This window comes from Micromesistius poutassou (genome assembly GCF_964030765.1).
Source record: "Micromesistius poutassou genome assembly, chromosome: 11".
In the NCBI taxonomy this organism is placed as follows: Eukaryota; Metazoa; Chordata; class Actinopteri; order Gadiformes; family Gadidae; genus Micromesistius; species Micromesistius poutassou.
In genome coordinates, this window is record NC_140281.1 from 14,090,508 (window position 1) to 14,111,719 (window position 21,212).

Genomic DNA, 21,212 nt, shown 5'->3' on the forward strand with positions numbered 1-21,212 from the left:
TGTTGTTATATTTGCAACATGGGCTTACAAATTATAATTACATATATCCCATCTTAAAATACTGCTTTCAGAAACTCAAAAACATATTTGCACTGTGAGAAATGTAAAAACAGACATTATATGAGAATGATGGAAACATCCACATCATCTTTTAAGACATGTACAGCTTTGCAAAAAAACATGTGAAGGCCATGCATACAGGCCACTTGCAACAATCTTTTAAATATTTTCTTCTCTATTACTCACAAAACATAGGTTTAAAAATTATAAATTGATCCCAATTCAGAACACTGCTTTCAGTAACTCATTTAAACATATTTGCACTGGGAGGAAATGCCCAAAACTGAATAAAGTGCAAAACAAATCGGTAGTAATGATTAAGGACTTAAGGATGATTATAAGGACCCCCTCGAAAATGAGATGATACATCTCAAGGGGCTATCCTTCAAATAAAGAATAAATAAAGGATTACGCTGCCGCATTGTAGCAGTGAAATATATATATATTTTTTCTTTTTTTTGCAAGTGTGCCAATGATTATGCGTCCACGTGCCAGTGGTGGCACACGTGCCTAGGGTTGCCGACCGCTGCTGTAACCCATTGTGTCACCCATTGTGACTCAACACGTCCATGTTGGTTTGCTTCAACTAGTTGTTTGTGTGTTAATCTCTCAGTGTTTAAGAATCTACTGGGAGACACCATCCTCATCGATGACCTGGACGCTGGCAATGCCTACAGAAAGAGTGTAAGTATATCTATAGATAGATATATATATACACATATATTATATATAGTCCTACAGGAAGAGTGTATTCATATAACATAGTTCTGTAGATATCAATGTGCACATATAACATTTACATCTGTACATCTCAATATATAACATGTATGTGAGAGTGTAATGAACGGTAACACAGCCGTGGTCTCCTCATGAGAGGGTAATGAACGGTAACACAGCCGTGGTCTCCTCATGAGAGGGTAATGAACAGTAACACAGCGGTGGTCTCCTCATGAGAGGGTAATGAACGGTAACACAGCAGTGGTCTCCTCATGAGAGCGTAATGAACAGTAACACAGCAGTGGTCTCCTCATGAGAGGGTAATGAACAGTAACACAGCGGTGGTCTCCTTATGAGAGGGTAATGAACGGTAACACAGCGGTGGTCTCCTCATGAGAGGGTAATGAACAGTAACACAGCCGTGGTCTCCTCATGAGAGGGTAATGAACAGTAACACAGCCGTGGTCTCCTCATGAGAGGGTAATGAACGGTAACACAGCCGTGGTCTCCTCATGAGAGCGTAATGAACAGTAACACAGCACTGGTCTCCTCATGAGAGGGTAATGAACGGTAACACAGCGGTGGTCTCCTCATGAGACGGTAATGAACGGTAACACAGTGGTGGTCTCCTCATGAGAGGGTAATGAACGGTAACACAGCGGTGGTCTCCTCATGAGAGGGTAATGAACGGTAACAGCGGTGGTCTCCTCATGAGAGGGTAATGAACGGTAACACAGCGGTGGTCTCATGAGAGGGTAATGAACGGTAACACAGCCGTGGTCTCCTCATGAGAGGGTAATGAACAGTAACACAGCCGTGGTCTCCTCATGAGAGGGTAATGAACGGTAACACAGCCGTGGTCTCCTCATGAGAGCGTAATGAACAGTAACACAGCGGTGGTCTCCTCATGAGAGGGTAATGAACGGTAACACAGCGGTGGTCTCCTCATGAGAGGGTAATGAACGGTAAAACAGCGGTGGTCTCTTGATGAGTGTGTAATGAACGGTAACACAGCGGTGGTCTCCTCATGAGAGGGTAATGAACAGTAACACAGCGGTGGTCTCCTCATGAGAGGGTAATGAACAGTAACACAGCGGTGGTCTCCTCATGAGAGGGTAATGAACGGTAACACAGCGGTGGTCTCCTCATGAGAGGGTAATGAACAGTAACACAGCCGTGGTCTCCTCATGAGAGGGTAATGAACGGTAACACAGCCGTGGTCTCCTCATGAGAGGGTAATGAACGGTAACACAGCCGTGGTCTCCTCATGAGAGCGTAATGAACAGTAACACAGCAGTGGTCTCCTCATGAGAGGGTAATGAACGGTAACACAGCGGTGGTCTCCTCATGAGACGGTAATGAACGGTAACACAGTGGTGGTCTCCTCATGAGAGGGTAATGAACGGTAACACAGCGGTGGTCTCCTCATGAGAGGGTAATGAACGGTAACAGCGGTGGTCTCCTCATGAGAGGGTAATGAACGGTAACACAGCGGTGGTCTCCTCATGAGAGGGTAATGAACGGTAACACAGCGGTGGTCTCCTCATGAGAGGGTAATGAACAGTAACACAGCAGTGGTCTCCTCATGAGAGGGTAATGAACGGTAACACAGTGGTGGTCTCCTCATGACAGGGTAATGAACGGTAACACAGCGGTGGTCTCCTCATGAGAGGGTAATGAACGGTAACACAGCGGTGGTCTCTTGATGAGTGTGTAATGAACGGTAACACAGCGGTGGTCTCCTCATGAGAGCGTAATGAACGGTAACACAGCGGTGGTCTCCTCATGAGATGGTAATGAACAGTAACACAGCGGTGGTCTCCTCATGAGAGGGTAATGAACGGTAACACAGCGGTGGTCTCCTCATGAGATGGTAATGAACAGTAACACAGCAGTGGTCTCCTCATGAGTGTGTAATGAACGGTAACACAGCGGTGGTCTCCTCATGAGAGGGTAATGAACGGTAACAGCGGTGGTCTCCTCATGAGAGGGTAATGAACGGTAACACAGCGGTGGTCTCCTCATGAGAGGGTAATGAACGGTAACACAGTGGTGGTCTCCTCATGAGAGGGTAATGAACGGTAACACAGCAGTGGTCTCCTCATGAGAGGGTAATGAACGGTAACACAGCGGTGGTCTCCTCATGAGAGGGTAATGAACGGTAACACAGCGGTGGTCTCTTGATGAGTGTGTAATGAACGGTAACACAGCGGTGGTCTCCTCATGAGAGCGTAATGAACGGTAACACAGTGGTGGTCTCCTCATGAGATGGTAATGAACAGTAACACAGCCGTGGTCTCCTCATGAGAGGGTAATGAACGGTAACACAGCGGTGGTCTCCTCATGAGAGGGTAATGAACGGTAACACAGCGGTGGTCTCCTCATGAGTGTGTAATGAACGGTAACACAGCGGTGGTCTCCTCATGAGCGTGTGCTTGTGGTCTACAGGTGGTCCAGAGCAACAGAGCCTGCCCCACCATCCTGACCCGCCGGGGCGAGCGGATTGGTGCAAAGGGGAAGTTTGGAGGCCCCCAGAACCGAGCGCCGCCACTCAGCACACTGCAGGGCCAGGTGTTCGCGGCCCCTCTGCCTGCCCAGTACCACACACTCAGCAGCCATATCGGTCAGAGTCTTTTCCCTGCCTCCTCTTTCTACAGAGGCCACCAACGTTCACTAATGAATTGACGTCTGATGATATTTATGATGTGTAGAATAGATGATGAGACAAATGAACGTATACGTGAACCCGCTCCATTCGTCTGTCATGGAGGAAGCAGAAGACGTTGAGGGCAGACGAAGCGGTCGTCCCTGAAGTGAAGTTTTAAAGGTGACATATTATACCACCAGGTGTCAGTGTGATTAGCCCTTACAAGCCGTTTTCAAAAATCTGCCTCTTCTGACATCACAAGTGGGCGTGTCCACCTAGATATGTGCTGGATAGATCAGTCTACTAGCCTACCCAGTGGACTGTAGCAAATGTTGCTCATCTATCCGTCATACATCTAGGTAGACACCCACTTGTGATGTCAGAAGAGGCCAATTTTCAAAACGGCTTGTAACAGCTAATCAGACTCACACCTAGTGGTATAATATGTCACCTTTATGGTGGATGAGAAAGTTGTCACCTACATCCACTCTGTGGGCTACGCCGGCTGATGGAGAGAGTCAGGGTGTTGCTACGGCGGTTATTCGGTGCAGAAGTATAATTGAACCATAAGGGCTGCTGTGTTTTGTAATCCATGTTTTTTTCTGTTATCTTAGACCATCTACAAGGATACCTCAGAGCCATTGAGGCCAGCGATAATGCCAAGGAAGAACTGAACGCTCACGTCCAGAAACTACAATCACCAGAGAATAAGAAGATGAAACGGGATATGGATGAGAATAAACGGAAGTTGACGGAGATTGAGTCACAGCTCGGTAGGCTAGTCGTCAAACTAGCGGCTAAAACTATAATTGCCGACCTCAGGTGGCTAATAGCCCAAATAGCCGCTAACACAATGTATTCACCCCACAGACGGCTAGTAGCCTTGCTTGCCACTGATTTCACACCAAAGGCGACTAGTAGCCAAGCTAGCGGCTAACACAGTGATTTTAAACACACAGACGGTTAGTAGCCAAGCTAGCGGCTGACGTGATGATTTCACACCACAGAAGGGAAGTAGCCTAGCTAGGAGCTAATTGGCTTGTTTTAGTTAGTCTCTCTTGGTGTTCTTTGTGTCCTCAGAGCGGACGCCGGTATCAACACTGGGGATGCGAGCTCTCCTAGAAGTGGAGCAGGAGGAGGAGGGGGCCGGGGAGGTGGGCGGCCCCCCACGGAAGAGGCCTCGGGCCTCTGCACGGAGGAGCCTGCCGTAGACGCCCCCCTCTGGATCTCCTGGCGCTCTGATAGCCTTTGCCTTCTGAAATAGTTGACATGCTCAACCTTGAGCCAAATGGTTTACATGCTTCGGCCAAAGATTAATTTGGTTACCCTTTTGCCATTTATACATATACATTTATATATTGAAGTCAGCTAATGCACTTTAAGTCAAATTGTTATACTTATGTTAAATTTGTATACGTAAAATACGTAAAATGTCATGTGTTGAATATTTTATCACAAATGTGTTATGTTTGCTCGTTTCAAAGCAATATTGCATGCACCTTTTACATGTTTCTGTTAACATTTTAAAGGTAATCAGCCAAGCTTTTTTGTTGAGTTTATTTAAAAGTAAAGATGATATGTATGGTGGCATTCTTTTTTCTTGATTTCATTTGTGGAAATTTTTCCATCACATTTAAATGTTATAATTTCAGGGAAAGAGAAACCACTTCCATTGTCACTTAAGAGAAGAATATACAGATTTATACAAGGGCCACCTAAAAGCCCTTTCTCTACATAAACCATCATCACAAAAATATCCACTAAACCGCATCTTTGCTCTGTAACAAACAGTATTTGACACAATACAATTTAAAAAAAAAACATGAGCAGCTCTGGTGTTAAGATTATACAATGAACGTCTTGAAGAATGGCTTGTGTTGTAGGGTGGGGAGAGGAGCCAGTGGGGTGGGGGGTGTCTACTATCAGGGGTTTGGTTTCCGATGGAAAACGGAAAAAGGCATCTTGTCAGTCGGGCAGTGAGGACCGCACGTCACAGCACAGAGACTCTGGTCCGGGGTTGTTTCTATACTGGGAACTGAATGCAAAGCCACGGGCACGAGCGAAGCCATTCTATTTTCTATGTTAGATAATAACCAAAAGATTTCAAGCAACGATGAACCATCTTACTCGTTCACCTGGGTTAATTAGATATCTCCCTATTTACTCTGGCCTATTAATCATTACTTTCTCAGTTATCAGCGCAACGCCGTTTCAGTACAACATGTTTCAAGGGAGCGCGTATTCTGGAGGCGAGCCTCGACAGAGAAACAAGTGAGTTGTTTTATTCATTATGTGTTATCATGTGTACACCTATTGTGCGTCTTGAACTATTAAACGTGTTAGTGACATTTAAAATGCCGTGCGCTGCGCGAAAGAACGATCCTTGTAGACAGGACTGCAAAAAAATATACTTATTATTAAAAGAGTTGTGGGCTACTCAACGTTCGGATGACCTTACTCTCTACAGAAACTGGTGCGCGCATGTCGTGCACAAGAACGTGAGCGGCGCGGTGGTGAGCGGCACGGAGGTGTTCGTCCAGCCGGAGCACAGGCCGTGCCCGGGGAGGTACCCGGACTGCGCGCAACAGCAAGGGTAAAAAAGTTTCGGTTCAATTATGCCTTACCCTTCAGTTTACTTTTGTTGTCATCCAAGAAAACAATTGACCCTTGTGAATCTATTTCAGGTTTTCTTGTTAATGAGAGCATTGACTCATCACCCATTATCAATTACTTGGGCTTAGATGTTGGCACTTCGGCATGGGTGGGAAATTTGGGTTTGGTTCATTGCTGTTGTACATTTTAGGGATCGATTCAGTCTCAAGATTGTAGTTGGATGTGGAATGATAAATGGATTTAAATTACTTTTATTATAAAGTAATTCAGTTACTAACTCAGTTACTTTTTGGAACAAGTAGTGGGTAACTATAACTAATTACTTTTTTAGAGTAACGTTCCCAACACTGCTCGGGAGGGACACTCTCAGGAGAGCCATCCTATAATAAGAATCCTAGACATAAATCACGCGATATTTCAGCCAACTCTTCTTGCTGTCATTTTTGATTTCCTTACAAGAGAAAATAAATTCACTGCCAATAACATGACCTCATGATGGTGACTAGTCCAAATTTAGCGAGATGCCAGGTTTTGAAACTTAAGATCTGTAGTAAAGCCTCCTTATATTACTTAATATTACAAGTAAAGTCGGCCGAATAAGTTCTTTAACATCCAACCAAAACTAAAACATCTATTCCTATATTAATATATGAATGAATTATATGTCCTACCACGTGGATATTGTGCATTGTACATTGTAACTACAGTATATAACTTTATTGTATAAAATAAAAAAAATTATTAGTATAAAGTATAAATAGTATAAAGTAAAAAATTATTATTTTTTTATATAACCTATTGACCATCACACAATCTGATGTGGTGTCCAGCCAGCGGAGACACTTCCGGCCAACCTACAAGATCGGCTACAGGCAGCTGACAGAGCTGGAGTGGAGGTGTTGTCCGGGTTACCAGGGTTACGACTGCAGCGAGCCGAAGGGTGGATCTCCACGGCAACCCCTGGCCGCCCCACACCGAGCCCCCGGTAACAGATCCTATCATGTTATGCCTTATTATAACTTACTGTTTACTGCTGTTTAGTCATTTAGCAGACACTTTAACACAGCAATAGTTTACATATACATCTTTAAGGAGCAGGTAGGTGTAAGGGGGCATCTTGCTCAAGGACTGTGGACACTGGGGTTCGAACCCCATATAACAATCATTATATATTTTTAAAAAAGTTCAAATATTTGTAACAATGTTTAAAATATATCCTAAATAATTAGATTATATCAAATCAGACATAACTTATTGTGTTTGCACTGTAGTACAACAGCAAGTGCAGAATGGTGCACAAGTCATCCATGTCCTCTCTTATCCCCAGTGGACCAAGACCAGCCTCGGGCGGAGGGGCAGCAGCCTCACCCTTGGAGGTGGCAGGCTGAGCACCAGAGGGGTCAGGGGGGGGCCCAGGACAGCCCCTCCACACTGCAGCGCATGGAGGAGGACATCCAGCGTCTGTCCCAGATGGTGCTGGACATGCAGGTGGCTATGACGGACATGAGCTCTGGTCTGCGTCTGGGCCTCCAGGAGGATGCCAGCAAGATGCTGGTGACGCTGCTCCACGAGCGGCGCCCGCCAGGTAGCGCCCGGGGCGGGGACACCCAGATGTTCCAGTTGCAGGGGCTTGCCCTGGAGCAAGAGCCGTCGCACGAGGACGAGGTGCTGGGCAGGATCAACCAGGTGGTGGACACGCTGGAGACCAAGAGCAATGCCCTGGACGAGCTGCAGGGGCGGGTGGACCACCACGACGGGCAGCTACGTCTGCTGATGGAGGTCTCGCAGGGTTCCCCGGCCACTCCCCCCTTATCCTCTTCGTCTTCTTCGTCGTCTTCTTCGTCTGCCATGGGTGGAGACACGACCCTGCGAGCATACGTGGACGAGAAGCTCAGAGATCTGCGGGATGAACTGATGGAGGGCATGGAGATAAAGATGTCCGATCTGAAGAACTCCTGCGACTATAAGATGATGTCGGTCCAGGGAGAGTCTGAGGCACAGGAGACCAACTACCTCAGCCTGGCCGAGCTCATGGACTCCAAGGAGTCGGACCTCCGCAAAGAGATCCTGGAAGTCAAAACCAAGGTGGAAGTGTTGGAGAGCCAAAAGGTTGTTGTAGGTGTTTCTGTTCCAGACATCCATGCTTCTGAGGCTGTTCTGGCCCGGTTGGAAAACGTTGAGCTCCGTCTGAACCTGTCCGAGAAGAACATGGAGGCTCAGAGCCTCTTAGGGGGGCAGAAGTTTGGAAAACAGGAGGACCAGGGATGTGAAGATCTGAGGAGAACTTTGGAGGACAAGATAACTTTTGTGGAGGACAGAATCTCCTCTCTGGAGGAGAAGGAAGACGAACATCTTAACTCCCAGTCTGGGATTGCAGAAGCACAAGGTCTCGTTGCTCTTCAGAGCGAGATGAACTCTCAAAGAAACTACGTCCACATATTGAAGGGGAGACTGGACACCATAGACCGGTTGTATTCAGAAGGGTGCAACAAGTGCAAACCAACGGTCATAGAAAACACTGAACGAGAACAAGACCAAACTCTGAGCTCCAGGAATGAGGTGGACACCTCCCAAAATAGTCTCAACAGCCAATCGGCTTTGAAAGAGCAGGAAGTTCTGAGACATCTGTCCAATGGCAGCCGGAGCAGCCTGGAGGACACATGGAGTGAACTGGGTTTCCTGCAAGCCCGGCTGGAGAGGTTGGAGGGCTTCATGTCAAATGTGGACCGCTCTGTTCTTCAGCACTCCCAGGAGCTCCAGGACCTCAACACCACCTGCACCCAGGCCAGCAGAGGACCAGCCAAGGACCAGCTGGAGATCTGGGCCAGGCTGGAAGAGCTTCGCAGGGAGGTGAGGACCAAGGCAGAGGATTACCAGGTCCAAACCCAAGACGTGGGCATGGAAGAGCGCATGGGGAGTCTACAGAAGGCGTGCGACAAGCTGGACCCGATGTCTGGTCGCCTGCAGCAGATCGAGGAGGCTCTGAACAAAGACGTGAGCAGCCTGTGGATGAGTGTCAGCCAGCTGAACGGGACCCTGAGAGCTCAGGGCCAGGGCTTCGCCCAGCTGAGAAGAACCCTTCAGGACCTCCAGGACCAGGCGTCTGGCGGGTCTGAAGACATCCTGACAGGCGGTACCCGGGATACCACAGGTAAACATCCACATTGGTATCAAACGCCACCCCTTGATACCTTCATTCTTCAGAGCACCAGCTCCCCTGTGACACATTTCACAGATCAGAAAAAGGTTCTAGGGCTCCAGGCTCAGTAAATACAAGTTCTGCCTTGACTTAGAGATACGAAATGTGTAGAACGAAAATCTGGCAGGGCAGTAGTCAAGATGACTACTGTTTAGTAATTTAGAAGAACAGTGAATTCAGCTTTACATTTAATTTAGCACCAGTAAGGGCATGTTTTCTAAGGATGCCTAGAGGTAGACTGCAGACATTGCCATTCAAACTCAGAACCTTAAAGGTCCCATGACATGCCACCAGGTGTGGTGTGATTAGCCGTTACAAGCCGTTTTGGAAATCTGCCTCTTATGACATCATAGGTGGGCGTGTCCACCTAGATGTGTGACGGATAAATGAGCAACGTTTGCTACAGTCTACTGGGTAGGCTGGTAGACTGATCTATCCAGCACACATCTAGTTGGACACGCCCACTTGTGATGTCATGAGGGGCAGATTTCCAAAACGACTTGTAATGGCTAATCACACCACACCTGGTGACATGTCATGGGACCTTTAACCAGTAGACTAGCCTGTCTGGAGATGATGTGCAATACTCCTTGGATCCTTGGATGGACCTACGCTTTCTGAATAAGAAGTTCCATCCCTGTTCGCAAAATGAGAGCATGCTTACAGTATATGATGTCGGTCGGGTGAGTAGGCCAGCCAAATATAACACAGATGGGACTCTACTACTGCTACTCATGTACCAACATTTAAGATTTATGTCCACTACGCCCAAACGTGATTCAACCCCGGTACCAAATCACCCGGTGAAATGTTTCCCTTGTGGTTCAGCACTTCAACGTTTAGTGGTTTAAAACCAATTTTATTTCTTCATCATATAAATTAATTAATATAAATTAAATCTGTTTTTTACTGTAATGAACATAATTAAGTGAACTTGGTGGGGAGAAACCGCTCCCCACCATGATAAAAACCCAACATTGTTTAATATAGATGAACAAAACTAAAGGTTATCATTGTTGGTAACTGAGGTATAAGCAGAGTAAACCATTCCTGATGTCACGTTATTGAAAAACAAATGTCGGTGTACAACTGGACTGATGACAGAGCTGAGGCGAACACCTACATCATCACAAAGTGCTTTTTTTCTGCGAGCCGGCGCACACCAAAAATGATGTCATCGCGGCCCTTGTGCAAAGTTCATACCGCTCTTTGTTGCGCATCATGCCCCTCTGAAATGCTGAAGCTGTGCACAGAGAGTGAGGAAACTGTTTTGGATAAATGCCAAACTTGAATACCCTGGCCTTGGGTAGACTGTCAGAGTACAGTCTATGCATCCAGTGACTATAATGCACGCTCAATCGCTAGCTGCGTGTTTGGCTTTAGCTCTGTGCATTAGCCTTAGCGGCGTGTATTTGCGCTTGCAGCCTGTATTAGTGTTAGCGTGAGAGAGAGCTGGATCTCTTTGCAGCAATGCCCTGGCTCCCGGTAGGCAGACATGATGAAACACACATGCTGCTAGTTTTAATAAGAGACCTGATGCTGTTGAGCAATGTGTTGGCTCCCCCCCTTTCCCCCACTTGGCTGTCGGTACGATGCTGGCTCGTCTCTCTCAGCATGAGCACACACACAAATTGCTCTGTGGGGGTCATTGTTAAGTTGTGTGTTGCGTGTGTGTGTTTCCGTGTCGATGGTGAATTGTGTCGCCTGGGAGATGGGGGTTGCAACGGTACTGTACTGCAGCCCAGCCCCCTCCAACCCACATCCCCCCCTAAACAAGCTACACACCCATGGTAAGTGGAAAGGTTTCCACCCCCTGGTTGGTGTGGGTTAGTCACTCTGCTGTCACCAGGAGATGAGTCACCAGTCATCCCCAAAGGACACAGTTACTCAATCCTTCCACCTTGGGACATTTTTATAGCGGCCCTTTTAAGGCCAACATCAAATCACCGTGATTGAATCTCATCACTGCCCTGTTTGGAACTGATCTAATATCCTACTTTTACTACAGAATGTACTTTCCGTTACAAAGCACTATTGGCCCAAATGGTTGCTGATATCGACCAATAGCTGCTCGTCTTGTATGCTCTGCTGACCAACTCTGTTTCCATTGTCTCTGGTTATCTACTCTGAGTTGAGAATCTTCCTGGGGGGGGGGGTGGGGGGTGGTGAGATGAGCGGCCACGGGATACTGATGGGGTCTCCCACATCGCTGCTCCACTGCGTTCCTGGTGTGACATCATCTGCTGTCTCATCCAATCTGTTTCCTCCTCCGTTGTCATGGTGACACCTGTTGTGGTGGTTCCAAGGGTTCTTGAGTCTGATCACTCGTTCCCTCCAAAGAGTTCTAGGGACTTAAACACGGTCTGCTCGGATGTAAAGGTCAATAGATCAGTACACACAGAACCCTCCCTGGCCCTGCTGTAGAGAAGAAAGAGTGTGTGTTAGCTGGATGGTTGTGAAGCCCAGAGTCGGTGGAACACAGCCCCACCCTACAACGGCTCATCTGGGGGGTTAACTTTCCAAGATCTGGTCCAGACCCAGCCAGCTAGAATAGGCTCCCAGTATCATCTGGCCCATCTGGGGTTCCCTGTGTGGAAACAAGCCAAGACTTAATGCATCCCCATTATTCCAATGAGTTCCTAAAATACAACCAATTTTCTGTCTTCCTGCCAGAGTAGTAACCTCTCCCTCTGTTGGGACGTCACTATTACATTATATTTACAATTAAGTCATGGAGCATGCTTTCATCCAAAGGGACTGACTGACTCACTGTACAAGTGAGTTCAGATACAGGCCATTAAGGAGAAGGTAGGGGCTCAACAGTAGAGACAGGTCACTAAAGAGCAAGAGCAGGTAGATGTTAGTAGACATTACAGAGACAGGTCATTAAGAAGCAGGTAGGCAGGTCATTAAGGAGCATGTAGGGGTAAGACAGTACAGAGACAGGTCATTAAGGAGCAGGTAGGGGTTAGACAGTACAGAGACAGGTCATTAAGGAGCAGGTAGGGGTTAGACAGTACAGAGACAGGTCATTAAGGAGCAGGTAGGGGTTAGGGCATTTTGTTCAAGGATGCCAACAGGATGCCTATGAGGATATTGGGGTTTCAACAAAGAACCTTTCAGAAGGGAGTCAAACACCCTAACCACTGAACTAGACTATCCTCTTACCAAGCCCATGATATGACGCCTCCTAATCCCTCTGCTGGTCCTAAAGCATGTCCCGCTGTGATCAAACCCTCACATCCCCTGAGATCTGAGAGCTTAATCACCCAGCTGTAGGTGAGAGGGGGGGGGGGAGGGACCCTTTGGGAGATCAGAGAGGGTTCTGGGACATGTCCAGACCTGATCCAAACACATGAGATGATCTCTCAGCCACACCAAACCTGTGGTCTAGGGTCTCGCCTTCAGAAACTCTGATGAGCCCGGATGTTTTGGTCATGATTGCCTGGGCCAAACCCATGAGATGATCTCTTCAGCAACACCCAACCTGTGGTCTATGGTCTCGCCTTCAGGAACTCTGAAGGCGTCTATGTTTTGGTACTTGAGGTTGAAAATTATTGGTTTAAACTTTTTTGATGTTGATTTTAGTTTAAGCTAGTTTAGTTTTGTTTACTTTATTTCTTGTTGGTTTAGTTTGTTCTGTTTAGTGAACTTCAATGTAGTGAGTAGTTCAGTGTAGCGGGCACTACACTGGTTTGGAATAAGCAACTTGGAACGTTTTATTACACACCACTTTAATCATCAGACACACACACACACACACACACACACACACACACACACATAAGCAAATACACATCCAACACACACACACACACACACACACACACACACACAAATATACACTCCAAAACACACACATATATAAGTGAAGCCAAATGATTTCCGTGTTTACTGCTGCAGTGCCCTTGGCTCTGGACGGCTTTCAATTACTTTGATCAAAGCCCCGTCTGCACAAAATACCTTGGCTACACACAAACACAGACACAGACACACACACACACACACCCGTAAAACACATGTGGACCCTCCCTGCATGGTTAACGGTCCCTAAACTGTTCTGCTGTCCACTGTTAGAACTAATGGGCCGCCTACTGCAGGGTTTATAGGAGCTGGCTGGGGGGCAGGTGGGGGTAGGAAGGTTTAGAGGGTGGGTCTATAGAGGCTGGGTGGTGGTAGGGGGGGGCTAGACGGGTGGGGTTGTTATAGGGGCTGGGTGGTGGTAGGGTGGGCTAGACGGATGGGGTTGTTGTAGAGGCTGGTTGGGGCTACGGTAAGTTAGAGGTGGGGTTGTATGGGCCAGTTGGGGGTAGGGTGGGTTAGATGGGTGGTGTTTCTTGGTATGCTGCTCACTTTAACAGGCAGTGTTTCCTTGTTCAGCATCAGAGGAAAGATAAGGTAAAGTTTATTGTCCTGAGGGGATGGATGGATAGACATCGGCTGTAGCCAATGTTCTGCCTTCAGACAGTAAAACAACAACATACACACTAGTTATTTATGACTAGCGTAATTAATAACATTGATGGTTATCAATTGTGTGTGTGTGTGTGTGTGTGTGTGTGTGTGTGTGTGTGTGTGTGTGTGTGTGTGTTCAGCATCTTGGTCTACATGGCTTTATTTAAGACTCTTGAAGGCCTGGGGGGAAGGGGGTCCTGATAAGATTTTAAGATTCTGATTGGTCAGCTGTCCTTCACAGGAATGTATGGCTACAGGGGACAACAACTGTGTGTGTGTGTGTGTGTGTGTGTGTGTGTGTGTGTGTGTGTGTGTGTGTGTGTGTGTGTGTGTGTGTGCTTTAAAGGACAATCACAACAATAATAGACAATTACAATGGATATATAGATATGTGGCGTTAGATAGAAACTAGAAATTAGTTCTAGATATGTGGTGGTAGAGAACTAGAAGTTAGTTCTACATATGTGGTGGTAGATAGAAACTAGAAGTTAGTTCTACATATGTGGTGTAGAACTGGGCACTGCTTCACATTGCTGGGTTTGGACAGTGCACCGGTCTCTGATGTCCTGAGAGCTGTAGAGGGAGGGAGGGGCGAGAGGAGAATTCAAGAGCTAATTGGAGATGATCAGTAGGCTGCCATGATTAGAAGGTTGGAGGAGGAGGTGGAGGCGGATTCTCTCGGAAGGTTCCCAGTGGATTGCTCCTCCTAACCCCCTCGTTAGAGCAGTCACACACAGGTGAGGAGAGGGATAATAACATATAATGACTACATCATTATATGTTATTATTATATTATTATCTGTGACTTATCTGCAATTTATAGAAATGTACTGAGTGAATATTTCCTTCAGAAGGTTAAATAACACTTTTCTCTTCCAGGTGTTCAGGGGGGTGTTGGGGTCAAGCCCACTCTCGCCCCCACCCCCTCCCCAGACTCCGCCCCTCCTAAGGTCAGGGGCGTGGCTGTAGGGGGCGTGGCTATGGGCGGCATGGAGAAGGAGAGCGTGACCGGGACCCGGGTGGTTGAAACGGGCCAGGCTGGACCCCCAGGGACCAAGGTGGCCTCCCGGCCCGTCCTGGGGGCCGACGGCAGCATGGCCACCGTCCACGGATATGCTGGAGCCCCCGGTGAGACGTGCACACACACACACACACGCCTAAATACACACACAAACACACACACACATGGACACATGGACAAGCACACATACCATCATCTACATTGTGTCCACAGGGTTATTTACTGTAATTTTTCGTTATATTACGTCCTTATTTCTTACTTTCTTCCTATTCTTCACACCACAGCTTTCCCGTCCGAAGCCAGTGTCTCGGTTAAGATTGACATGCCCCCCCTGCCAGGTGAGACCTCCCAGAGAGCTTGAAACACATTCTCTAACTCTACAGATGTATCAACGTGTACTCTCTCTCTCTCTACATATGTATAAAAATGCTCTCTCTCTCTCGCTACAGATGTGTCAATGTGTACTCTCTCTCTCTCTTATGTATAAACATGCTCTCTCTCACTACAGATGTATCAAAGTGTACTCTCTCTCTCTCTACAGATGTATCAACTAGTACTCTCTCTCTCTGCATATGTATAAACATGATCTCTCTATATAGATGTATCAACGTGTTCTCTCTCTCTACAGATGTATAAACATGCTCTCTCTCTCTTTACAGATACATACATGAGTCATACAGTACGCTTCCTGGACTCTGCTGGGTATTCAGGTTGGATTTACCTGATTTATATATTGTATCACTGATTGATACTACTAATTCCTGGGGGAGATGTAAATGAACAGTACAGTCTCTTTGGGATTAACCGGTTAATCTGTGTGATCAATAGGTTATTATTATTATTTTTTATTTTTTATTTTGCACTTTATAAAAAACATGAATACAGAGAAGAGACAATAAAAAAAGATCAGTGCAGGAAGAGACAGAAAGCCCAAATTGGCTTATATGAAGCATCCACCTAAAAAAGTAAAATAAACTTAAACATATAAGCACTAAGACAAACTACTTTGACAAAAATCCTCAAGAGAACCAGCTATAGACCAGCGATTAAATGAGCCTTTAGGCGTCTTTTAAAATGTTTAATAGTAAAACAATTCAAAGCCAGATGTGAAAAATTATTCCATATTTTATCACCCCTATAACGTATGGAATATTGAGCTTGACTAGTTCTAAATTGAGGAGGGTGAAAATCAGCAGCTTGCCTCGTTGCATAAGAATGAACCTGTGAATTTGTTTTAAAATAGCACATAAAGTGCTCCGGAATATTTCCTTTAAATTTATATATTTCATAAACAAAAGCACAGGTCTGAAGTATATTAATATCATGAACAGTAAGGACAGGGCCGGCACTAGCCATTTGGGTGCCCTAAGCACAAATGCATTGTGGTGCCCCCCCGAAAATCATCAATCAAACATCAATTCAGTAATTGTCAGTACGTTTCTCTTTATTTCCAAAATAACTTCTCAACAGTTTTGCAAAATGTAATGTGCAAATAAAGAGAAATTAAAATCTTGATAAAAGACTACACTAATTTTGCATTAACAATAGCACCAAACATTAACATAAGTCCTGAACTAGTAGTTGATGGTTGTTGGTCAGGGCTGGGTGCTGTTGCAGAGTCTGCAGAGATTGGTGGTTGATGATGTGTGCTTGAACTGCTGGTGGATGGTTGATCATCTAAATCTTCCTCCTAGTCTTGAGGAACTCCTTGCACATATCTAAGCATTGACCCTGCATTCAGAAATACAAGAAAAAATACTCAGGGATTGTACACTGAAATACAGTTTTGCACCTTGATTCAAAAACAATATTACATATTAATTACAGGTTTATGTAAGCCAATGTGTAAATCACTGATGCATGACAACATTTAAAACTATTTTACCTTTAAGACAATGATTGATGGCTCACAATCTAAAAAAAATCTTTGAAAATTTGAAAACTATGAATGTGAAGGGAGACATAACTAAGATTTCTTTATTTTCTTTCAAATTGTAGTTTCACCTGCAGATGTTGCCCTGCAGATGCAAGGTTTCTCAGAATTCATGTTACCAGGAGCCATTCTCCATTCATCAACTCATTACTTTAAAGTATCATCTGTAGCATTACTTTTTCCACTACAGTACACAATCGCATACTCGTTGGTTCACAGTACACATGCATAACGTCATAACGTAGGCTACATAACAAACGCCAAATAAACGTCCTGAAAGTAGACCAGTAGACCTAGGCCTATATAAGTTAACTTGGCTAATACTTGGCTGACGACTTCTGATGGCTAAAAGAATATAGGAGCTAACGTTAGTTTGTTGACGTTAACGGTAGCTACATAACAAACGCCAAATAAACGTCCTGAAATGCAGTAGACCTAGGCCTATATAAGTAAACTTGGCTAATACTTGGCTGACATACTTCTGATGGCTAAAATAATATAGGAGCTAACGTTAGTTTGTTGACGTTAACGGTAACGTTAACATTACCTGGCATGAGCATAGACATTCATACAAGGACTAAATTACAGAATTAGCCATTTTTATTTAAAACATTGTCTTACCTGCCATCGACGTGCGTGCATCATCTCGCTGTCTCTTCTTTTTTCTCTTATCCGCCCCCGACTCTTGATGCCTTTTCGAGGCCATGTCCAAACACAGGTGTCTGCCAAACTTGAGAATGATCTAATCGAACATACCACTGGGATGTGGGGGAGGGGGGCACCAAGGGGAGAGAGAGAGGGCCGCACAGGAGACGCATCTTTTTCTCGAGCAAATGTTACTTTTGTATTGCTATTAACACGTTTTACACATGTTCATTTTAAATATATTGCGTTATTATGATTATTATTATGATGATGATTTTTTACGAGACAGATTTTTTTGGTGCCCCCCCAGACACTTGGTGCCCTACGTGCAGTGCGTGTTCTGCGTGTGCGGAGCGCCGGTGCTGAGTACGGATTCCAAGTTCTTTAAATAAACGAGTGGATGCACCATACGATTCAGAACAGGTTGCAATTCTAACAAAACTTTTCTGAAGGACCAGTATTTTGTGAAGGGTAGTAGGAAATGTACTTGCCCACACTATGTTACAGTAGGAGAGATATGGGTAAATTAGACTTTAATAAAGAGTGAGGAGGCAATTTCTGGAGATGAGATGACTAATCCTCCTTATTATCCCAATTGATTTATTTACTTTTTTGCTAACCCAGTCTACTTGATCCTTCCATTTTAAGTTTTCATTAACAATAATTGTCAAAAATCTAGTGGATGTAACTTGAGGTATCTCTGTAGACTCAATTGTGATTTTACATAAGTCTTTAGGGTATATTTTTTTTTACCTCCAAAAATAATAAAATTCGATTTTTTAAGATTTAAAGATAATTTATTTAATTTAAACCAAGTGGCATATGCAGAGAAGCCAGCATTTGCCTCTTTCATCAGAATATCGAAATTTGAATGTGAAGTAATCAAGGTAGTGTCATCTGCAAACATAATAGGAGAAAAAACATTACAAACATTTGCCAAATCATTAATATAGATTAAAAATAATAAAGGTCCAAGAATAGAACCCTGTGGAACCCCACAGGGTAGTCCAGCCATGTTTGAATTGCAACCCTGAACACAAACTGCTTTCGATCAGATAAATAATTACTTAACCACTTATATGTAAGATCATGAAAGCCATATTTATGTAATTTTCCCAATAAAATAGAATGATTAACAGTATCAAATGCTTTTGACAAGTCTATAAAAATACTACAAATAAATTCATTATTAGTTTGAGCCAAAGTAACCTTTTCTATCAAGTGGAGAAGTGCCATATAAGTTTAATGATTTTTACGAAAACCATATTGACAACACAATTTTTTCACTATTTTTGAGAAACAAGGCAAAATTGATATTGGTCTATAGTTATTAAAGCAACATGGATCATCTGTTTTATACAAAGGAATAACCTTGGCAATCTTTAAGTCCTGGGGCACAGTGCCTGTTTTCAGGGACAAAGAAAATGTGGACAAGTGGTTGCAATATTATTTGTTTCACCTCCTTGACAAGAAAAGTTGGAATGTTATCATGACCAGCTGATGAGGTTTTTAGTTTATCAATTATTTCACTTATTTCCTCAAAGTCAGGAGGCTTAAAATATGAAATCTTTGGATATATCTTTGGAATATATATCCCATTCCAATAAGAGATTTTGTTTGCCAGTTCCTGCCCAATATTAACAAAAAACTCTGTAGGTCACTCTGCAGTGGAATTTTGCCTTAGTAGCAACTGATTAATGGTTTTCCATGTTGCCTTAATATCTCTTGAATGCCGCTCAAATTTTCACTAAAATAGTTTTTTTACAGATCTAATAGAGTGAATATAAGTATTTCTATATGATTTGTACACACCATAATTTAGAGGAGGATTAGAAATATATTTTCTGTAAAGTTTATTCTTTTTCCTTAATTGCTTTAGTAATTCAGTTGTAAACCAAGGCTTATTAAAATCTTTACTAAGTTTCTTAGACTTGCCAAAAGGGAAACTCTCGTTGAAACTAGAGCCAATAACCTTCATGAACTTTTCATATGCCAACTCAGCATCTTCCTCCTTATATATGTCATCCCAAGAAACACTGGCAAGTAGTTCTTTAAATTTGAGTATATTTGGTTTAGACAAAATCCTTTTCTGCATTAAAATATCATGTTTTTTATTTTACCAATATTTATTTTGGATAAATGAAAAATAGGGAAATTATCTGACAAGTCTAGGCAGGTTAATTAGCAGTGTGATCTCTTTGGGATTAGCAGGTTATTTACCAGATGCATATTCTGTGATTAACAGGTGTAATCCCTGGGGTAAACAAGTTAATTAACATATTTTGGTTCATAGTATCATAGTTCCTTTATTAACAGGTTAATGTGTGTTGGATTAACAGGTTAATGAACAGGTAATATATTTGAGATTTGAATGTTAATGAACAGGTAATGTGTGCAGGATTTATAGGTTAACTATCATGTTAAATTGAGTGGGATTGACACTCGTGAAATTAACATGTAATCTCTGTGGGATAGGTAGGATAATTAACTGGTCATGTGGGTGATAAAAAAAAGTAATTAACAGGTGATCTGAGTGAAATTAACAGGTTAATTAACAGGTGATCTGCGTGAGATTAACAGGTTATTTAACAGGTGATCTGCGTGAAATTAACAGGTTATTTAACAGGTGATTTGAGTGAGATTAACAGGTTGATTAACAGGTGATATGTGTGTTTCCAGGGATGAAGGTGTGTTTCTCAGCAGGTTTTAGCCTCCCCTCCTTCCCTGGGGAGGTTGGGATTATCCGCTTCAACAAGGTCTTATTAAACGATGGAGGACACTATAACCCCATTAAAGGTATCTCCCAGCATGCTTTGCGTCAAAACACACAAACATAAAGTTGTTAGTCATAGTATTGTTCATTAGACTTTCCTTCCATCTGAGCTCTCATCCACCTCACCCTTTGAGACTGCCGCTGAAACTGATTGAAACTGATTCCAACGCAAACCTCCGTGTAACGCATCAATATGTACCTCCCCCTCCTCAAGGTGTGTTCACGGCGCCGCTGGACGGCCGCTACCAGCTGAGTGGCGTGCTGACCGCCCAGAGAGGGGCGAAGCTGGAGGCTGTGCTCTCTGTGGCCAATCGCAGCATCCAGAAGCTTCACACGGGGGGATCCCCCTCAGGGGCCGAGGCAGAGGGGCCCCGGGGCCCGTGCGAGTGTGGAGGAGCCGTGGCGACCCTGAACCTGGTGCTCAGCCTGAGGCGTGGAGACCAGGTGGGGCTGGTGATGACCGCGGGGAAACTCGCTGTCTCGGGCTCGTCAGAGATCCTGTCCACGTTCAGTGCCGTGCTTCTCTACCCCTCCCCCGCCAACCTCAGATAACCCCGCCCCCCATGCCCTCAGATAACCCCGCGCATTCTCAGATAACCCCGCCCCCATGCCCTCCGATAACCCCGCCCCCATGCCCTCAGATAACCCCGCACATCCTCAGATAACCCCGCACATCCTCAGATAACCCCGCCCCCATGCCCTCCGATAACCCCGCCCATCCTCAGATAACTGCCGCCTCCATGTCCTCAGATAACCCCGCCCCCATGCCCTCAGATAACCCCGCCCCCATGCCCTCAGATAACTGCCGCCCCCATGCCCTCAGATAACCCCGCCCATCCTCAGATAACCCCGCCCCCATGCCCACAGATAACCCCGCCCATCCTCAGATAACTGCTGCCCCCATGCCCTCAGATAACCCCGCCCCCATGCCCACAGATAACCCCGGTAATCCTCCGATAACCCCGCCCCCATGCCCTCAGATACCCCCCCCCCGCCCCCCCATCCATAAATAACCCTTCCCGACAGCTCTGCCCCCACTTAAGATAGTGCCTAAATAGACTTTGACAAACATAAACTCTTTAAAGGAATGAGAGCCCTTGCTGAAAAGAAGAAAAATATGATTGTAATTTGCCAGTGTTTTTTGTATTA

At 44.9% G+C, this 21,212-nt stretch overlaps 2 protein-coding genes across 5 annotated transcripts in view; both read left to right on the plus strand.

The window, feature by feature from the left end:
- The window catches only part of smchd1 (structural maintenance of chromosomes flexible hinge domain containing 1), a 41,585-nt gene extending 36,380 nt beyond the window's left edge, over window positions 1-5,205 (plus strand). For 2 of the 4 annotated variants that reach the window (XM_084475522.1, XM_084475523.1), the window contains 4 exons: window positions 674-744; window positions 3,226-3,400; window positions 4,039-4,197; window positions 4,505-5,205. In XM_084475522.1, coding sequence (XP_084331648.1) covers window positions 674-744; window positions 3,226-3,400; window positions 4,039-4,197; window positions 4,505-4,635 — 536 coding nt within the window. In that variant the 3' untranslated portion in view covers window positions 4,636-5,205. Of the gene's footprint in view, window positions 1-673; window positions 745-3,225; window positions 3,401-4,038; window positions 4,198-4,504 lie in introns of those variants that run through there. The other 2 variants (XM_084475524.1, XR_014637510.1) reach the window with 2 other exon arrangements.
- A 266-nt stretch (window positions 5,206-5,471) lies between these two features.
- On the plus strand, window positions 5,472-21,141 carry emilin2b (elastin microfibril interfacer 2b). The gene is made up of 9 exons (XM_084475541.1): window positions 5,472-5,695; window positions 5,892-6,017; window positions 6,868-7,022; window positions 7,365-9,188; window positions 14,571-14,819; window positions 14,997-15,050; window positions 15,372-15,422; window positions 19,970-20,086; window positions 20,278-21,141. The coding sequence occupies exons 1-9, from the start codon at window positions 5,538-5,540 to the stop codon at window positions 20,613-20,615; spliced, it is 3,072 nt and encodes a 1,023-aa protein (XP_084331667.1). The 5' UTR covers window positions 5,472-5,537; the 3' UTR covers window positions 20,616-21,141.
- Window positions 21,142-21,212: the final 71 nt, after the last annotated feature.

What these genes read in the sequence shown, in the direction of transcription:
- emilin2b (XM_084475541.1), top strand. Translation starts at nt 5,538, where the DNA reads ATGAACCATCTTACTCGTTCACCTGGGTTAATTAGATATCTCCCTATT. An exon ending in GAGCCTCGACAGAGAAACAA is followed by an intron (nt 5,696 to 5,891) that starts GTGAGTTGTTTT and finishes TACTCTCTACAG; the next exon opens with AAACTGGTGCGCGCATGTCG. An exon ending in ACACTATAACCCCATTAAAG is followed by an intron (nt 20,087 to 20,277) that starts GTATCTCCCAGC and finishes CCCCTCCTCAAG; the next exon opens with GTGTGTTCACGGCGCCGCTG.